Here is a 20,482-nt window from a genome sequence, read left to right as displayed (position 1 = left end):
AGTCAGCAGTGTCGCGGCCACAATCCGAGGCCATATTTCCATGGCTGGCACCGGGCAGGGGGAAAAGCCTCTCAGCTTGTAAGGTCCCACGCACCACACAGGGCACCCGTTCATTCAGTTACATGATTTGAAGCTGATCCTTCCAAACTGGACACAACAATAACAAACACTATCACCGTCGCTCTAATCTTTGTTGTCCGTCTCTGTTATTGACTTCATCGTTGTACACATATATCCTATCACGTTCGTTCAGTGTCCGCGTTGTCCGCGAATATCGCCACTGAACTGTCAACCTGAACACGTCCAACTTCACGAAATGACTACAAGGAGCCAGCACAGGTTCAGTAAGTCTAAGACTGACTGGCATTCAAAACCGGTTGTAGTCCTCCAAAACGTGCGCGCGTACGCTTGCCGTCTCGAGCCTCCTGCTGCAGTCAATAATTATACAGGAGAGAGATCGAGAGAGAGAGAGAGAAAGAGAGAGAGAGAACAAAAAAATTGGGTGCCTACAGCCACTCACTCCACGCCACAGGACAAGTCCACAATACAGTTGTGTGTGAAGTGGAGCGGGCACAATCAGGTAGCCAACTATCGGCAGTATTATTTTTATACTGGGGTCTGGGTGTTATGTTTTGTTTGTTTTTTCCTTTGTGCCTGTGCCAATTCGATCCGCGGGTGGACTAAAGCACGTCGATCGATACAGCAGAGTCGAAGTGTGTACCTACTATAAAACTGACTGATCGAGCTGTTGTTGCTATACTATATATATGTATATGCCCAGGGGTCGGGCTGGAATAAGACTTGAAATGCAAGGAATACGCTTTATTTCAGTGGGGAGAAGTGAGAGAATGAGAGAGTGCATGGGAATGTGTACGGGTATTTAGGGCTGAGTAGGGGCGTGCATGTATGTGTGTGTAGTTGTGTGTGTGTGTGTGTGTGTGTGTGTGTGTGTGTGTGTGTTAGAGAGAGAGAGAGAGAGAGAGAGAGAGAGAGAGAGACTGGACACTGGAATTATTTATTGTCATTGCCAAGAAAGGTCTTTTGACAAGGGGGTAACAACATAAATGCATATATTCTAGCTTCAAAACAACAACAAAACACTATATTTTTTTTCTCTGAACCCTTCAGTCAGTTTAAACCAAGAAAATATGCAATACTTGGAAACACTTAAGTCACATCCTGACAAAAACTCAACGAAACGGAACTAAAAAAAACAACAACAATGAGAGAGAGAGAGAGAGAGAGAGAGAGAGAGAGGAAGAGAGAGAGAAATAACGACTCGGAAAGAACGAACGAAATGTTCCATTCAAATAAAGGCAAAAGCCCCTTACTGAATGCGTGTGACAATACTGGAATTACAGCTGATACCACAATTGTATCATAAACATATACATCAGCAAAAGAAAAGATTATATGTCTTAGTATTCAGTCTTTTCAAAGATTAATTTTGTAAATATAAACAGCGAGTCCATGAAGATTAGACTCATTTCTGGACGACAACAACACGTTTAATCTAAAACTGCAAGGGTTATTATAATACTTAAGATCAATTGATTTCGATCTAAGGTAAAGAAAATAAATTGACAAAAGGGACAGGACATGTTAACAAAAAATGGATCTCGTCTTCTCTGGCTGTGTTACATAAATGACATCTTAGTTCACTCTCATCTTTGGACCTGTATCTCAGTCGATGACACGCGATGTCAGAAATGCCAAATCTGAATTTAGTCAATGTATAATTAATATTCCGTGTCACTCGAATAGCAAGGTATGGCTCAATCATATACATGGTCTTAAAACGTCTATAATAAGCAAATCTGTCACCAGTATACATATGGTCCTGCCAGTCCTGCCACTTACAATCAATAACTCTTTGTTAAAATGATTTCAAAAACCCTGGGATACATTGGACACCTTAATTGTCACATACATAAGAAAATCCATGAAAATTCAGGAAAAGACGAACAATTGTAACCCACGTATTTTTTTACCATTCCTATTCAAGTTATACAACGTCTTATAAGCTTTGAATGGCAACCTATTTTCGTCCATCCGCATTAATTTCAACCAATATTTGATACATCTCATGTAAGAATTTATAGAAATGGGAAACCTCCCCAACTCACGGTATATAAAATCATTCGGACTTCGACTGTCTACATTCTAAAAACGTTTCAGTGCTAAGATATTTTTTCTTCTTCTTTTTTTTTTTTTTTTTTTTTTCTATTTCGGAACCCTTCTCAAATGCCCAGATTTCAGCACCTTATTGCACTATCGATTGAACAAAGGAATCGAACAGTTTAGCAAACAGACTCAATACTGGGTATACAATCCAGCTTATATAAAGTGAAAAATAATTATAACTACTTTATTCGCTCTATTAACTAGATCTTGACATGCTAATTTTTTAATTTTTGTCATTCAAAAAAAAAAAAAAAAAATTCTCAAGGCCTGACTAAGCGCGTTGGGTTACGATGCTGGTCAGGCATCTGCTTGGCAGATGTGGTGTAGCGTATATGGATTTGACCGAACGCAGTGACGCCTCCTTGAGCTACTGATACTGATACTGACATGCTAAACTGAAACTAAGCCTTGTTGAAAGATAAATACCAAGATATTTGTAAGCAATTACCACTGTGACACTTTCGGTGCCATAGACCCATCTCTTATCACGTGCCAAATATAAACCTCCTTTACGAAAATCAGTAACCTTAGTTTGAGCTATATTGACATTCAGCTCAAGTCTTGTTGCCGCCATGCATATACAAACTGTTCAGTGTGTGTGTGTGTGTGTGTGTGTGTGTGTGTGTGTGTGTGCATGGAACTCGATCGATCTTCTTTTGAAGATTTTCTTTACTTTAAAAAAAAGAAGTTTTGTTTTGTTTGTTTGTTTGTTTTTGTCCTCCAGTTGTTGTTGTTGTTTTTTCGTTGTTTTTTTTTGGGTTTTTTAAATTGAAACTCGGGCTTTAATTTAGAATTTGTAAAAAACATAATGTGCACGTGTGTGTTGGAGGCAGTGGAGGAGGGGTGAAACTGCGTGCGTATGTGCGAACGTAGGGCAAATGCGCGCGCGTGCGCAGTCTCGTGGCGTGTGTGCTTGTGAAAAAATAAAGGCGCGGGTTTCGATTTGACAGATTTCAGTTTTTAGAGAGTAAGAGATTCGCAAATAAACATAGCGTATATAATGAACAATCAAAAACAGCTAACTTATTCGTTATAATTATATAAAAACATAAACAAACGTAACAAAACTGTCGTTGTTCAATTCAGTTTAGTCTATTTTACTTAACTTTTATTTTATTTTATTTTTCAATTTAGTTTCGTAACAGACATCAGCTTTGTCCCCGTGGTCAAAGGTTACTTTTGCTTTCGATCACAGCGGCATATGCACCGGAGACTTTTCTCGTGTGTTTCGACAAGTACTGAGGTTGAGAAAAGGCAGCAACATGGTAGACTACCGCAGACAGGGAGTGGTTGCCGTCCTTGAAGTGAACAACCCACCTGTCAATGCTCTGAGGTGTGCGACACAGTGTCTCTGTTTCACAATCTGTCTCCTTTCAGCCTGTTTCTCCCTCTGTGTGTGTGTGTGTGTGTGTGTCTGTATGTTTGTGTATCTGTCTCCCTCATGCCCGACCACTTTCCCACTTCTCCATGTTTATGTCTTCTGCTCCATTGCACTTGATAATGAGGAATTAAAAGTTGGAGTTGCATATAGATCTCCCAGTAGTTCATTAGAAGAAAATAAGAAATTAATTAAATGTGTATCACTGTTTTTTGAAGGCACAGGTAAGAAAGTGTTGATGGGTGATTTTAATTATCCAGATATTGATTGGGAACAAGAAGTGTGTACCAAACACATAGACCACCCTGCTTCAAAATTTCTGGAAGTATTGCAAGATAATTTTGTGGTACAGTTTGTTACGGAACCAACACATTTTCGTGGTAATCAAACAGCAAATATTTTGGATTTAGTTTTAGCAAACAGAGATGACTTAGTTTATAATGTTTTATATTATCCCCCTATAGGTAAAAGTCACCACTCTAGCATTATTTTTGAAGTTGATACTGGTATTCTACTACCTGGTAAGTCGAAAGGCAGACGCTATTTTTATGATAGAGGTGATTATGAGACAATGAGGCATGCATTGGATGACATTAATTGGAAAGAGACTTTGGAACTCAAATCTGTGGATGAGTGTTGGTCTTGCATTTCTGATAAATTGAAGGAATTACAAGATAAGTATGTGCCATTTAAAGAGTTTTGGACTGGAAACAAAAGTTACAAAAAGACTGTCCCATTTTTTGTTTTGGAAAAGATACGATTGAAAAGAAGGACCTTCAGATGGTATAAGAAGTATAGGACGACTGAAAATTATAATGCTTATGCACGTGCTCGAAATCAGGTTAAGAGGGCATTACGAAAAGCTACCAAGGAAAAAGAGATGTCTATTGCAAAGAACATTAAAAGTGACCCAAAGAGACTGTTTAATTATATTGCATCACAAACTAAACCAAAGGAGATTATTCCGAACTTAAGCACACCTGGTGGAACTTTAACTAACAATGACAAAGAAAAGGCTGAGGTCCTAAATTTGTTTTTCTCTAGTGTTTTCACAGTGGAAGATGTCACCAATGTTCCTTCTTTTGAGTCAGAATGCAAGGCTTCAACAGATTATGTTGAAGTTTCAGAAAAGATTATTAGTGACAAACTTTCACAGTTAAAGGTAAATAAATCCACTGGTCCTGATGGAATGCACCCTTATTTGCTAAAAGAATTACATAATAGTTTAGCTATTCCCTTAAAGATTCTGTTTGTTAATACTGTATCATATGGTAAGATCCCACAGGCATGGAAAGTAGCACAAGTAAAACCAATATTTAAGAAAGGTAACAAACAAGACCCTGGAAACTATCGACCAGTAAGTTTGACATCGGTTGTATGTAAAGTTTTTGAAGGTTTCATACGTGATACTTTGAATAAACATTTGATTGATAACAACTTACTGTCTGATTATCAGTTTGGCTTTACCAGTGGTAGATCCTGTGTGACTCAGTTGTTGAATACTGTACATGACTGGATGCAGTCACTTGAAAACAATAAACCAATGGATGTAATTTATCTGGACTTACAGAAGGCGTTCGATAAAGTTCCACATAATAGGTTAATTGCTAAATTGCAAGGGTACGGTATTTCTGGTAAATTGTTGGAATGGATAAAAGATTTCTTAGATGAGAGAACACAGTACGTATCAGTAGGGACTGAGTCATCGTGTCCTGTTAAGGTGAGTAGTGGTGTTCCCCAAGGCAGTGTCTTGGGGCCCACACTCTTTGTATATTATATAAATGACATGCCTGACATACTAGACTGTTTTGTGAAAATCTTTGCAGACGATACAAAGATCTATGAGGAAGTAGATTCTGATGTCGGTAGATTGAAATTACAAGTTAGTATTGATAATTTAGTACACTGGACTGATAGATGGCAAATTAAATTTAATAACAATAAATGTAAAGTTTTACACGTAGGCAGAAATAATCCACATTATAAGTATTATATGAATGGTACGGACTTGCAGGAGACTTCATCGGAGAGAGATCTTGGAGTCATTGTTGACTCTGGTCTCTCTTTTGATGTTCATATTAATGAAACCATTAAAAAAGCCAATAGATTGACCGGAATGCTAGTTGGAAACATACAGTGTAAAAGTAAAGACATAATGGTGCCATTATTTAAGTCATTAGTCAGGCCAGTCTTAGAATATGGGAATGTTGTTTGGAATACGGGTTTAGTGAAACATACAGACAGTATTGAAAATGTTCAACGAAGATTCACTAAAAGAATCATTGGCTTTGCTGATATGGACTATGAAAGTAGGTTGCAAGCACTTAAGTTACCTAGTTTAGAATATAGAAGACTGCGTGGTGATTTAATAGAGATGTATAAAATGACACATGGATTATATGACAGCAGAACCATAAACTCTTTGTTTACATTGAATGAGAACAGTACCACAAGAGGCCATTCATACAAACTATTAAAAGTTTCAGTTAAAACTTCCAGATTTGCACATTTCTTTACTAACAGAGTAACAAATGTTTGGAACAATTTGTCACAAGATGTTGTTTCCGCAGGAACAGTGAATACATTTAAAAATTATCTTGATATTCATTTGAAAAATTTAAATTACAAAACTCATTTACATATTTATTGATTTTTCAAGCATTGCGCACTCAATGTTGAAAAATGCATCAGACATATGTGGGGACTCTCTTTTTCTTCCCCACATCAAGCGGGCAAAAGGCCTCGTCAGGCCTGCACGCCTTGATATGATATGATATGATATGATATGATATTCCAGCACAACTAGATTGACATCAATATTCTGATCACTTATGTTGTGCATGTGGGTTAATTGTGGGAAAGTGACAATGAACTTCGTGAGATCGTTGGAAGTTTGTAACTTGGGGTGGGTGAGAAGAGTATAGTAGCGGAGAATTGAGCGGGGAGTAGCAAGACGAGGTGAGTAAGAAGTAGGCCAGGCGTGTAGACACACACTCACTAACACTACCGTAGCATTTATATAAACACACACTCACACTCTCTCTCTATCTCTCTCTCTCTCACACCCACACACACTCACACACACACACACACACACACACACACACACACACACACACACACAGATGGAGTGCACACACACACGCACACCCCACAGTCACAGACACACAAACACACACACACACACACACACACACACACACACACACACACACACACACACACACACACACATTAGATTTAATCAACTTTCAACCTGAACATATAATTGCGAGATTACTGTTACACTTACATGATGTTGGATGATTTTTTATCTTCCAGCAAACATGTGCGTCAGGGATTACTGGATTGCATCAACAGAGCTGACAGGGACAATGCCGTCAAAGCTGTGGTGATCATCTGCAAAGGACAGACATTCATTGCTGGAGCAGATATCAGGGAGTTTGACAAATTTCCTGGAGGTACTTGACTGAATGGGCCAAGTGATACATACTGCTGTATTAATGTTTTTTTCATTTTGTTTTCTCTTTGTCTTTGAGCACATTTAGACCTTGCTTCATGTCCTCAGAACCGGAAATGTGGAAATAAATAAATGAAATTTCTGTTTATTGTGTTTATATTATTAGGTTATATTGTTTATTTTCTTTGTGGCTTGGAAGGGGTAATATGAACCATGCAGTCAGTGTTGCTTTTCAACACCTTTTGAGAACCAGTATTATAGATTATTTGGTTTCTTTGTTTTCCGTACTTGGATTCCATGCTGGTCTTTTGCAACTTGTTTAGTGAGCTGAAATTGTTTATAACATTATTTGTTATTTGTTACTGTTGTAATACTTGAGAGAGAAACAGACAGACAGACAGATAGTTGTAGTGTTGACAAAGAGGCTTGAAATCTATTTCTTAATATTTATGTCATTGTTGTAACTTAATCATAGGCCCAGCTATCACAGAGGTAGGGCAGAGGATGGAAGCTGCTGACAAGCCAGTGGTGGCAGCAATCCACGGCACCGCCCTGGGAGGGGGTCTGGAGGTGGCACTCTTCTGTCACTACAGAATCGCCATCAAGTCAGCCAAGTATGTGTGTGTGTGTGTGTGTGTGTGTGTGTGCCCTTAGTTCTTGGTAAAACTGAGATTTCACAATCTAGTTTGGATGAGGCTAAACACAACAACAGCAATAGCAACAGCAACAACAGCCATCATCATCATCATAATCATAATGAAACCTTTGTGTTGCACACTCCTGCAGGATAGTTTGAGCTGTGTGTGTCACAGGAAGAATTATGGTGACAGAATGGGACATGACAAAATGAATTCACACCCACAACTACCCCCCTCCCCCTCCCCTCCCGAACACACACACACACACACACACACACAGTTCAGATTGGATGAACACTATTTAAAGGATAGTCTTATTGAATCTATTGATGTCAAACAGGTGGACCAAATTCATCAGAAGCATAAAATGGGGTGGGGAAATTGGGGAGGGAATTGCAAGTGAAATTACCATGAAAGCAGGGCACAAATCTTACAGAATTTAAGTAATATTTTCCCCTTTTTAAATTCTTTTATATAAAATTATCAGTAAAAATGTCAATTATAATGGTCCTACTGGAATCCATATTCAACTGAGATAAAAGGGGTGCTTTTGATATTGTTAAGAATACAGCAGTTCCAAAATGAAGTATTCCCTTTATTGTTCTGTGTATGGCAGGGTGGGATTTCCAGAGGTTCTGATAGGTATTTTGCCTGGGGCGGCAGGCACTCAGCGACTGCCAAGAGTCACTGACATCACAGTCGCCATGGAAATGATTTCCAGTGGCAAACATGTTCCAGCACCCAAGGCTCTGGAATATGGCATCTTGGACAAGGTAAATTGTGTTGTAATGTAAGGTATTATTGTGATATCACAAAGTTTCATTTTATCATTGCCTATTTAAGAAATGTTATCACATTTTACAAATTAACAGAGTTTTACAAGTTATGACTTTAATGTTATGAAGTTTGATATTACAAAAATGTTATTTTGACATTAAAAAGTTTTCATTCTATTAACTATGTGAAGTGTTATTGCATTTTATGAAATAATAGCAATTTACCTGTTGTTTGATGATTTATTCAAGTCAGTTTGATAGAATGCTAAGTATGTGTTTCTTAGAGCTGTGCCCTGTTGGCATAATCTGTTGATAGTGATTACTTAGTGTGTAATGCAGTGTTGTGATCAGTAGGATTTCGTTGTTAAATTGATTAAAGTGACTATACTTTTTCAGTGTGTTGATGAAAGCCATACAAATCTCAGTGTTTTGAAAAGCACATTTCTCCAAATAGATAACTTCAGGAAATCTTATAGTAGCAAAATCAAGTTCCAGAAACAACCTTTCTATTAAAATTTAAGATGAGTTTGAAAAGACTGGTTAAAAAAAAGAATCACTGAAAGCTGATAAAATAATTTAATTCAGTATTTTCTATAAATTATGTTTTGAAACAAATCTTTTGTAATATTGGATTTTCATGTCATTTAATGTCTCTGTTTGATCAACTGATTTTTTTCATTTTATCACACAAGCCATTTGTGTGTGTGTGTGTGTGTGTGTGTGTGTGTGTGTGTGCGTGCACACACTTACACATATGCATCAATCATTCTGTGTATATTCCAGTGAAACAGATATATATCTCTGTATGAATGAGCAGAACATCACTTATGAAAGTGGAGATCACGTGTGTGTATTTCTATCTTACTATCTGTCTAGGTTGTGGAAGGCGACCTCCTTAGGGAGAGCATATCATTTGCTCAAAGTGTGCTGGGGAAGCCGCTAGATCCTCGCAGACTCAGTCATCAGCCTGTGAAAGGTGCAGACAAACTGATGCCTGCATTTGATGGTAAGTCTTTTGTGACCCTCAGGGTTACTTGTGAATGTGTGTGTGTTCTTCAGTATTAACATGTATTTACATTGGGTGATTTTAGACAAATGCTTTCACTTGTGAATACTTTTAGACGATTGCTATTGTTACGTTTTCAAGGAAGGGAGACAGAAAGATAAAGAGAGAGAGATCATCCAGGCAACATACATTATTCAAGCAACAGTTTTGCCAGTTGCTGTTGATTATGTATTCAGACCTTTGTTTTAGATGGAGCATGGGGTAGAAGGCAGAGGTGAAAATGAGTTTAGATGTTTAGAACTTATCTGACCATTGGTGATTCTGTGTGTGTGTGTGTGTGTGTGTGTGTGTGTGTGTGTGTGGAAACTTGTGATGTATGAATTGTGTTGTCTGGAGATTGTCAGAGATAGAGAGTGAGATGGAGAGGACAGTAAGGAGGAACAGACAGAGAGAGAGAGAGAGAGAGAGATGGGGAAATGAGAGGGGAAGAGATACAATGAGACAGAAACGATGAATCAGTCATGTTTATGTCATTGTGAAAATTTTAAAACACAAATTTTAGATTCAGTGGTTAAGACAATGATTTTTTTTCCCCTTTCTTTCAGCGGCCATGAAGCAGATCAAACAGAAACAGAAGGGCATGATTTCACCTGTGGTGAGTGAATTTAAATCTTAGAAATTTCTCTGTTTGTGTGTACTTGTGTGTGTGTGTGTGTGTGTGTGTGTGTGTGTGTGTGTGCATGGTCATGAGTCTGTGTTTCTGTTTATGTGTGAAACAGTGTGTGCTTGTGTGTGTGTGTGTGTGTGTGTGTGTGTGTGTGTGTGTGTGTGTGTGTGTTTGTGTTTGATTGCGTGTATGTAGTGTGTGCATGCAGATAGCATGAATTTAGCACATGATATTTCCAGACCTTCTGCACAGAGTGTTGTGAGAGGGTGTGAGGGATGGGGATCAAGAAGGGAATGGTGGGAGTGGGACACCATGCCTAAACATCCATTTGTGCATAATATAATGTGATGCTGTGTGATAATAACTTATCCTGGAAATAGTCAAATCTGAAACGTTGGAACATTTAGAAGCCTTTTTGTGGTATATTGATGAAGATATAACATTGATTAGATTGTCATTGTCTTCCACACACACAAAAAAGAAGAAAGGATGTTTAATGCAAAGTGTCATGTATGTTTTCCTAGGCATGCCTGAAAGCAGTTCGCAGTGCTGCAGACCTTCCCTACAATAAAGGGTTGGAGAGAGAACGCAGCTTGTTGACTGAGTTAATGACTGGATCACAATCAGCTGCCCTTCGCTACGCATTTTTTGCTGAAAGAGCTGCTCAGAAAGTAAGTTCTGAGACTTTTTTTTGTGTGTGTGTGTGTGTGGAGGGGTGGGGGTGTGGTTCTTTTGTGTGTGTGTGTGTGTGTGCAGGGGTGGGGGTGGGGTTCTTTTGTGTGTGTGTGTGTGTGTGTGTGTGTGTGGAGGGGTGGGGGTGGGGTTCTTTTGTGTGTGTGTGTGTGTGTGGAGGGGTGGGGGTGGGGTTCTTTTGTGTGTGTGTGTGTGTGTGTGTGTGTGGAGGGGTGGGGTGGGGTTCTTTTGTGTGTGTGTGTGTTGGAGGGGTGGGGGTGGGGTTCTTTTGTGTGTGTGTGTGTGTTGGAGGGGTGGGGGTGGGGTTCTTTTGTGTGTGTGTGTGTGTTGGAGGGGTGGGGGTGGGGTTCTTTTGAACATACAAAGGACGAGAAAGATGTAAGAAGAGGTAGGAAAATAAACAGATGAATGGAGTAGGTAAAATGTTGTGATATGCAAGTCATGTTTATGCAAACAAAAATTCCTTTTATGGGCATTTTATAGAACAAAGGTTTTAGTATCATGAATGATTAGTCAGAGCATCTGAATATGAATGTAAACAATATAATCAAACTTTATTCCAAGCAAACAGATTGTAACAAATAACACGCACACACACACACACACACACACACACCCTTGCATACTGATCTTCCTCTACTATCATTATTCAGCTCCCACACCTTGCATCTATAGCCTCCTAAAAACACTCGCTCTCTCACACTCACACATGCACACACTCTCTCACTGAACATGGATATGGCATAGAAGTTCTGGAACAGTGCATTGTAGATCTGCACGAGCAGGCAAAAGATTTTGATTTGATGATAATAGGAGATCTAAATGCAGGACTGGTTGTGTAAACGCTCTGTCCTCAGCTGACAGCACCGAAAATGACAAGTGGGATTGGTCGTATTTTCAGGAAGATGATTTGTTTAAGAGAAAATCTGATGACAGAGAAAAGAACGCTTTTGGTAAAGATTTGTTAGAGATGTGTTCTGCATTTGATTGTGTTATTTTGAACGGGTTATGTCACTGGTTTTGATGATTCATTAACATTTGTCTCGTCTACAGGTGGAAGTACCATAGATTATGTTATAATGTCCAGAGAGTTGTGTGTTATGGATTTTGTACGCTCATTGAAGGTTGTTTCATTTATTGCTCAAATCAAAGTGAAGACACTGCTTGTACTGAGAAAGTAAATGATATTAAATGGATTAATAGATTAGCTTGGGATCAAACAAAGGAGAACAGTTTCAGAGAAAATCTTTATTCAGACGATTTACAGACTATGTGTGTACATGTGTTTTCTCTTTTGGATTACAGTGTAAATGAGGCTTTGGAGCTATTCAGTAATGTATTGTTGAGAGTGAGTGAATGTATGAGGAAGCGTGTGTGTGTTGGGAGTGATCAGTGAGATGCCCCATGGTTTGATGGGGATTGTAAAGATGCAAAACACAAAGCCAGACAATTGTTAACAATGTTAAGACAAACCAAGGATGATAAGCACCGATTCCCCTATGTGAAAGCTCGGAAGGAATATAAGGATTTGTGTAAGGTAAAGAAAGTCAGCTATAGACGTGATAAAGCCAGACATCTAGCATCACTGAGCAAAGGCAGCAAACAGTTTTGGAAAGAAGCAAAGCAAGTGTCTGGAAGAAGGAAAATATGAGTATGTAAAGACATTAAAGAAAATGAATGGTTTGAACACTTTCGGAATTTATTTTCTCAGAACGAGGTTATAACAACTGATAGCAGAGCCATTAGTGAAGTGCAACCAGAGGAATCAAATACATCTGATGAATTAAGTCATGCTATTTCAGAAGAAGAAGTTGCAGATGCTATTCAGAAATTTAAAAAAAAGGCAAGGCTTGTGGTGGAGACAGTATTTTGGCAGAAATGTTAAAATCAGCTGATAATATTGCTGTACATTTTTTAACAAAACTGTTTAACATTCTGTTTGATAAGGGCACGTATCCAGATGAATGGGCGAAGGCAATAATTGTTCCAGTTTTTAAAAAGGGAGATAGTAGTTCAACAGACAGCTATAGGGGCGTGTCTTTGCTCAGTCTTATTAGCAAATGTTATCATCAGTGCTAAACGAAAGACTTGTCAAAGGGGCTGAAGAAAATGATATGCTAACAGAGTCACAGGCTGGATTCAGGCGTGGTTATGCCACAACAGATCATGTTTTTACTCTGAACGTGGTTGTTGAGAAATCTTTATCAAAGAATGGAGGCAAGCTTTACGCCTGTTTTGTTGATCTGAGAAAAGCATTTGACTCTGTGCAACGTCAGTCTTTGTTTGATATTTTGATTCAGGAAGGTATAAAGGGGAAATTTATGAATGCTATCATTGCTATGTATAAATGTGTTACGTCTTGCGTACGTATTGAAGATAAGTTAACTGAGTTTTTTGATTGTCCCATTGGCTGAAGGCAAGGTTGTATGTTAAGCCCTATATTGTTTTCGTTATTTGTTAACGAAATTGCATCAGCAGTTGAAATCAGTGGTATTCATGGAATTCAGTTTTTGCCTGATTTATTAGAGTTGTTCATTCTTCTGTTCGCAGATGATATTGTACTGCTATCTAACACTGAGATTGGTCTGCAAAATCAAATTAATATTCTGAATAATGCATGTAAAACACTCTTCTTGAATGTAAATACTGACAAGACTAAAGTGATGGTTTTTCGAAAAGGTGGCTTTTTGGGAAGATATGAAAAGTGGAATCTCGATGGAAATGCTCTAGAAGTAGTGAATGAATATAATTATCTAGGGTTTGTTTTTACGACAAAAATGAGTATAAACAAAGGAGTAGGGATTTTAGCAGCAAAAGGCAAACATGCATGCATTGACTGTATAAAATATATAACGAAGCTGAATGATATTTCCAAAGGATGTTTTTTCAAAATATTTGATGCTCAGGTACAACCCATTCTTTTGTACGCTTCTGAGATGTGGGGTCTTAACAGACTTGATAATATTGAGAAGGTTCATTCCTTTGCATGTAAACGTTTTTTGAACATACCACTTAGAGTACCAAACAAGTTTGCATACAGCGAATTAGGACGTTATCCACTGTATATAAACAGTGCAACAAGGTGTATCAAGTACTGGTTAAGGTTGCTGAATATGAATATGCACTGATTACCCAGACAGGCATGCTTGATGTTGTTTAACTTAGATGAAAGGGGAAAAAAATGCTGGGCATCTTTAGTAAAAAATACTTTATTTAGACTTGGGTTTGGATATGTCTGGTTGCAACAAGGCGTTGGTTGTGAGCAAACATTTTTGTCATTATTTAAGCAAGAAATGAAAGATAAATTTATGCAGGAGTGGGATGAGTCAGTAATGTCTAAAGATATATATAACTACAGACTGTTTAAAACTGGTTTTCATTGTGAGCAATATTTTGACTTTGTGGATAAAAAGTGTTTTAGGGACTGTTTGGTAAAATTAAGGCTTGGTTTGCTCCCAATAAATGGATCATTTTTTAGAAGAACATTCAAATGTAATTAAATTACGCATGTAAATGCTGTAATGTGATCGAAGATGAAAACCATTTTATAAACAATTGTGTCCTTTACAGTAACCTGCGGCAAAAACATCTGAACTCTGAAGGTCAATCGTATGTTCACTTGCTGAATAATAGTTCTGTTTACAGTATTTGTAAACTCTGCATTTATATATTTAATGCCCTGAAGATACGACAGGAATTCTGTGACAACAATGATGAAAGTTAGAATTAATTTACTGTGCACAAGAAGCACTTTTGTTCTACAGGTTTAAGTTAGTACGTATTTTACATTTTGTGGTGGCTGAGTGATCACCATATTGTGTACTTTTGACCTCTTTCTAGGGGCCGGAGGCCTCAAATCAAATCAAATCAAAAACACTTTATTAATCCACATGGAAATTAAGTTGTGCAATCACATGTGCAACATAAGAAGAGATTAAAACTAGTCAAATAAGAATTCCCAATAGCTGACGATATACTAACCCCCACACGCACATACTCATGTTAAGACAATAGGGTATTGCACGATAATATTAACAAATGAAAACATCCAGCAAAAAAGGGTATAGATTACTAAAAATGACATGCGCGCATGCACGCGTGCGCGCGCACACACACACACACACACACACACACACACACACACACACACACACACATACGCACACATGCACACACATGTTAAGACCATAAGGTATTGTACAATAATACATAAATAAAAACATCAAGGGAATAAATCGTATATATAAGTAAAATGCACACACACACACACACACACACACACACACACACACACACACACACACACACACACACACACTCACTCACACACACTCTCACACACACACTCACACACACACATACAATGTATGCATGCACATAACATATATCACGCCAATAAAATTAGTACATTAACATTAAGATACATGAAATCCAAGTAAAATAAGAAAATATTTAAAAATCACTTCCGATCACACACACACAGAAATGCTTGCCCGTGCTCACCCGACAGTCCCACATGCACGCATAATGTCTGCTCCCATGCACTTGTCTGCTGGTGAAGTTCAGGTTTTGCTGTGGCGAGGGGGCTTCGGGTGTGGGAGGGTTCACTCATGAATTAGTGTATTGGTTGTTTTGATTGTGTGTGCGAATGGCTGTAGGAATAAATGAATTAATGTATCGAGATGTTCTTGCGCATGGAGCTCCAAACCTACCGCTTATGTCAGACCTTCTGCTATTAATGTCATCATGTAGCCTGGAGATTAACGTTTTGTTCTTGTTCTTGTTCTCTCTCTCACTCTCTCTCTCTCACTCTCTCTCTCTCTTGCTTTCTCTCTCACCCTCTAACCTGTTCACATTGTCTGTGTCATCTACTGAGGATTCCATTATTTATCAGTTGGCAGGCTGGCTGAGCTGTAAACATAAAAATTTTAAATAAGATATTTTATTTACAGTTTTGAGAAGATTTTTTTGTTGAAACGTGGTAACAGCCCTGAGATGGCCTAAATGGTTGGCTGGGCTCTAAACAACATGAATTGAATTGAATCAGTTGGCAGTTTACTTACACAAAGCCTTCAAGATCAGAAATACAACACAAAGTTGAGTGATTGTAATACTGTGATCAGTTATGAATAAGAAAAGCTGGTCTATTTTCAGTAGAACTTTGTATATTGATAGCGAAAATAAGATTGTTTGTTTTGAATGAGAAAATGGATTGTTAATGTGTATTATTTTGTTTGCAAGCTCATGTGGGCTTTTTGTGTTTGTTTATTTTTTGACATCACTCTTGTTATTTATAGGGTATTGTATATGTTTTTTTTTTTAAACCTCTGAATGCTTTACACCTCAGTTATTCATTTCTTTACCTCTGAATCGTTCAGGCCTCCCCTTCATGAGGGGCCATGGCCCATACTGAATAAAACATCTGTGTCCATGCCTCACACCCACTCAGCCATGCACCGTACCTTTTCCTGTTCACTAACATTTCCTCTCTTGGCTGTGACATCACAGTGGCAGCTGCCATGCGGCGCCAACTCCACGAACACGAAGGGCCTGGCGGTGAAGACGACTGGTGTGATTGGAGCAGGGACCATGGGGACGGGCATCGCCATCTGTTTGCTCAGGGCAGGACTTCCCGTCATCCTGGTGGAGCAGAATCAAAAAGTGGGTGGTGCTGTGCAGGGGGGATAGGCTGGGGTGTTGAAAAAGATACTTATATAGCGCCTATCTTCAGTCAGAGACCAAGATATAAGTGCTTTATAGGTTGGGATGTTGATATGGATACTTACATAGTGCTTATCCTTGGTCAGAGACCAAGCTCTAAGCGCTTTATAGGCTGGGATGTTGATATGGATACTTATATAGCAGCTATCCTAGGTCAGAGACCAAGCTCAAAATGTTTTATAGACTGGGGTGTTGATATGAATACTTATATAACACCTGTTCTCGGTCAGAGACCAAGATCTAAATGCTTTATAGACTAGGGTGTTGATATGGATACTTATATAGGAAAGTGGGTGCAGTGCAGGGGCGTGGGGGCAGGGGTGGGGGTGGGGGGGTAGGCTGGGGTGTTGATACGGGTACTTATATAGTGACTATCTTCAGAATCAAAAAGTGGGTGGTGCTGTGCAAGGGGATAGGCTGTTGTGTTGATATGAGTACCTATATAGTGCCTATCCTCAGAATCAGGAAGTGGATGGAGCAGTGCAGAGGGATAGGCTGGGGTGTCGATGTGGATACTTACATAGCGCCTATCCTCAGAATCAAAATGTGGGTGCAGTGCAGGGGGATAGGCTGGGGTGTTTACATGGATGCTTATATAGCGCCTATCCTCAGTCAGAGACCAAGCTCTAAATGCTTTATAGGCCGGGATGTTGATATGGTTTCTTATAGATATAGTGCCTATCCCCGGTCAGAGACCAAGCTCTAAAGGCGTTATTGGCTAGGGTGTTGATATGGATACTTATATATATATATATATATATATATGATAGTCAGTCGTGTCCGACTATGACCATCAGAACAGCAGAGGAGGCAACTGCTGTCCCGACAAGGCTGCAGCACTAAGAGCCAGTGCAATTTTGCCTCCTAGTTTGAGAGTCATAGTCCCTCACAAAAGACCAAGCTGTAAATGATTTCCCATTGACTGGAGAAACCATTGATAATACAGCTCTCACTTTACTGTTGGCCCAAATGTAAACTTATGTCAATCTGTGATATAAGCCGAGTGTTGGGATACTTATATAGCGCCTATCCTGAGTCAGAGACCAAGCTCTAAGCGCTTTATAGGCTGGGGTGTTGATGTGGATACTTATATGGTGCCTATCCTCAGTCAGAAACCAAGCGCTAAGTGCTTCACCAACATGGGAGTCATTTGCACAACAGGCTGCCTACCTGGGTAGAGCCGACTGACAGCTGCCATTTGGCATTCTTCATTCATTTGCTGTATCACTCAATCAAGTTTTAGTCACGCATACGCACACCCATCCAGACATGTATAATGTAACATTTTACGTGAATAACGGTTTTGTTAATTTACCCCCTGACATGTAGACAGCCATACTCTGTTTTCCGGGATTTGTATGCTGGGCATGTTCTTGTTTCCATAACCCACCAAACATGGGCATGGATTATACAGGATACTCAAGTGCGCATTTGATCTTCTGCGTGCGTATTCACATGAAGGGAGTTCAGGCGCTAGCAGGTCTGCACATAGATATGTTGACCTGGGAGATCGGAAAGATCTCCACCCTAAACCCACCTGAGGGATCGAACTCCGGAAACACGGCGAGAATCCAGCAGTCTAACCATGTGGCCACTGCACCCATTGGCTTCTTGTGTTTAGGGGAGCCTAGCAATTGGCGTAACATGGAGCAGGTGTGTAACACTTTATGATGGGTAGTCACTGTGGTGAGTGCTATTTGCGTTACTATTACTCTGCTGTTTATAATTTTTGTTATCATTATGTTGTAAGCCACGTTTTACTGTTCTGTATGTGCTCTGTTTGGATCATAGACTTCACCATCTCTTACTGAGATAGTAAAGTTATTTTGAAATAAACTGTATGCAAGGTTTTTTTTAGTTTTCTCCTGTGTCTTTCAGTATCTTCTTATGTCTCTTTTAGATTCATTTTCTTCTCTCTCTCCCTCTGTCTCTGTCTCTGTCTCTGTCTCTCTCCCTCACCCTCTCTTTCTGTATCTCTCTATCCTTGTGCATGGGTATGTGCCCCTTTCTGAGTTTGGGAAGGAACCTGGACTATGAATGACAGTCTGGAACTCCAATAGTTTTTATTTTATATTGACAATGATTTATTTCCCTATATCTACAGTCTGGAACTGCAAGATATTTTTCCATGTATTGACGATAATTTTTTGTTCCTGTATTTTCACAATATATATATTTGTCATTCTGTCTCTTAATCTTTCTGTCTCAGTGTCCCCCTTCCCTTCTCTCTCTCATTCTGTCCTTTTACCCATTTCTGTACTTGGACGTTTGTGTGTTTTACTGGTATAAAGTTTGGTTTGATTTCATGCATTATATTTATGCACATTGTTCACGACAGTTTCTGGACAAGGGCGTGAGTACTGTCAAGATGATGTTCATGGATGCTGTTCGGCGAAAGCTGATGACTGAGGATGCTGCACGGCGATACGTGAAGAATTTGACACCTGCTGTCGACATGCAGCAACTGGCTGGAGTGGACCTGGTTGGTACTAATTTTCAGTCAAAATTTGTTTTATTGTAGCGCTTCATCACTGTTAAGACAATCACGCTATTCTATGGCACAGAGTTTCTTCTTCTTCTTCACTTTGTTGGCTGCAACTCCCACATTCACTTGTATGTACACGGGTGGGCTCTTTCATGTATGAACGTTTTTACCCCACTATGTAGGCAGCCATACTCCATTTTCAGGGGTGTGCATGCAGGGTACGCTCTTATTTCCATAACCCACCGAAGGCTGACATGGATTACTGGATCTTTGACGTGCATATTTGATCATCTGCTTGCGTATACATATGAAGGGGGTTCAGGCACAAGCAGGCCTGCACATATATTGACTTGGGAGATCAGGCATAGAGTTTCAAGACCAGTGGCCTCAGATCACCCCAGACGGACTCAAAAAGTAGATAGACCTTTGTCTATAGAAGCTGTACAATGTGATGGCAATGTGGGACCTTCGGAACACAGGCCAGTATGGCAAATCTGTTGACGGACCCCAGAGAGTAAAGAACATTTGGTCTGTTGTTTAGCCAAAAGAAAAAAGGGGAAAGTAAGCATTCATTGGCAGGAAGCGATACATAACAAAGTGAAGAAAAAACAGTCCTAAAATTTCCTACACATTTGTATGTGGCTGTGTTTGTGTGTGTACATGCACACAAGCACATGCATTTGTGCACTCTTTGTCCTTAAATGAGATGGTGAATGCATACAGGTATATGTATAAGTGAATCTTTTACAATGATTTATTTTGTGAACTTTATATATTTCACCATTGTAGAGATTGCTGCCTGTTTAACCTTCCATACCTGGGAGGTTTTAACATTGCAATAGTAATTTTTAGATGATTTAAAAGCTCAGAAATGGCAGTTCATGTAGATCACTTTAATATTGTCTCACTGATCAATGTTTACAACACAGTTACTGTATATATATACAACATATTTACCGCATATATATCTGGAAAAGTTTGTTTATTACTGAAAGTGAAGTATGACTTTCCAGCTATGGTGCAAGCAAACTGTGCAAAATCGTGTTTGAAAATGTTCAGACTGTGCTCAGATTTCCAAAGTTGTTTGGAAGGTCATGAAGGTCTCTCACACATACACATGCATGCACATGCATACAGACAGGCACACGCATGCATGCATGCATGTGCACACACACACACACACACACACACACACACACACACACACACACACACACACACACACACACACACACACACACCTACTTACTTATTCCAGTATATTTATAACAGTAATTGGGATCATTCTATTAGGCGATGATGCAAGGGTTTTCTGTTTATATGTCAGGTGATTGAAGCCGTGTATGAAAACTTGGCTCTGAAACAAGAGATTTTCAAGAAACTGGACCAAATCTGCAAGCCATCAGCCATCCTGTGTTCCAATACTTCAACGATTGACATTGATTTGGTAAGCATGTATTTTAAACCTTGAAGA

The 20,482-nt window shown here is 39.2% G+C and overlaps 2 protein-coding genes across 2 annotated transcripts in view; one reads left to right on the top strand and one right to left on the bottom strand.

The window, feature by feature from the left end:
• LOC143275660 (uncharacterized) overlaps nucleotides 1–525 on the bottom strand; it is a 21,272-nt gene extending 20,747 nt beyond the window's left edge. Inside the window, exon 1 of the mRNA XM_076579939.1 lies at nucleotides 1–525. This exon is cut by the window's left edge and continues 56 nt beyond it. Within this exon, the coding sequence (XP_076436054.1) occupies nucleotides 1–34 (34 nt within the window). The 5' untranslated portion in view covers nucleotides 35–525.
• Nucleotides 526–3,342: 2,817 nt separating this feature from the next.
• Nucleotides 3,343–20,482, top strand: part of LOC143275653 (peroxisomal bifunctional enzyme-like) — a 33,449-nt gene continuing 16,309 nt past the window's right edge. The window contains exons 1-10 of the mRNA XM_076579930.1: nucleotides 3,343–3,517; nucleotides 6,884–7,023; nucleotides 7,498–7,636; nucleotides 8,277–8,433; nucleotides 9,313–9,442; nucleotides 10,048–10,097; nucleotides 10,634–10,780; nucleotides 16,311–16,463; nucleotides 18,862–19,005; nucleotides 20,336–20,455. Coding sequence (XP_076436045.1) covers nucleotides 3,447–3,517; nucleotides 6,884–7,023; nucleotides 7,498–7,636; nucleotides 8,277–8,433; nucleotides 9,313–9,442; nucleotides 10,048–10,097; nucleotides 10,634–10,780; nucleotides 16,311–16,463; nucleotides 18,862–19,005; nucleotides 20,336–20,455 — 1,251 coding nt within the window. The 5' untranslated portion in view covers nucleotides 3,343–3,446. The remainder of the gene's footprint in view (nucleotides 3,518–6,883; nucleotides 7,024–7,497; nucleotides 7,637–8,276; nucleotides 8,434–9,312; nucleotides 9,443–10,047; nucleotides 10,098–10,633; nucleotides 10,781–16,310; nucleotides 16,464–18,861; nucleotides 19,006–20,335; nucleotides 20,456–20,482) is intronic.

This window comes from Babylonia areolata, chromosome 2, assembly GCF_041734735.1.
Source record: "Babylonia areolata isolate BAREFJ2019XMU chromosome 2, ASM4173473v1, whole genome shotgun sequence".
NCBI classification, from domain to species: domain Eukaryota; kingdom Metazoa; phylum Mollusca; class Gastropoda; order Neogastropoda; family Buccinidae; genus Babylonia; species Babylonia areolata.
This window is presented reverse-complemented; position numbering and strand designations above follow the sequence as displayed.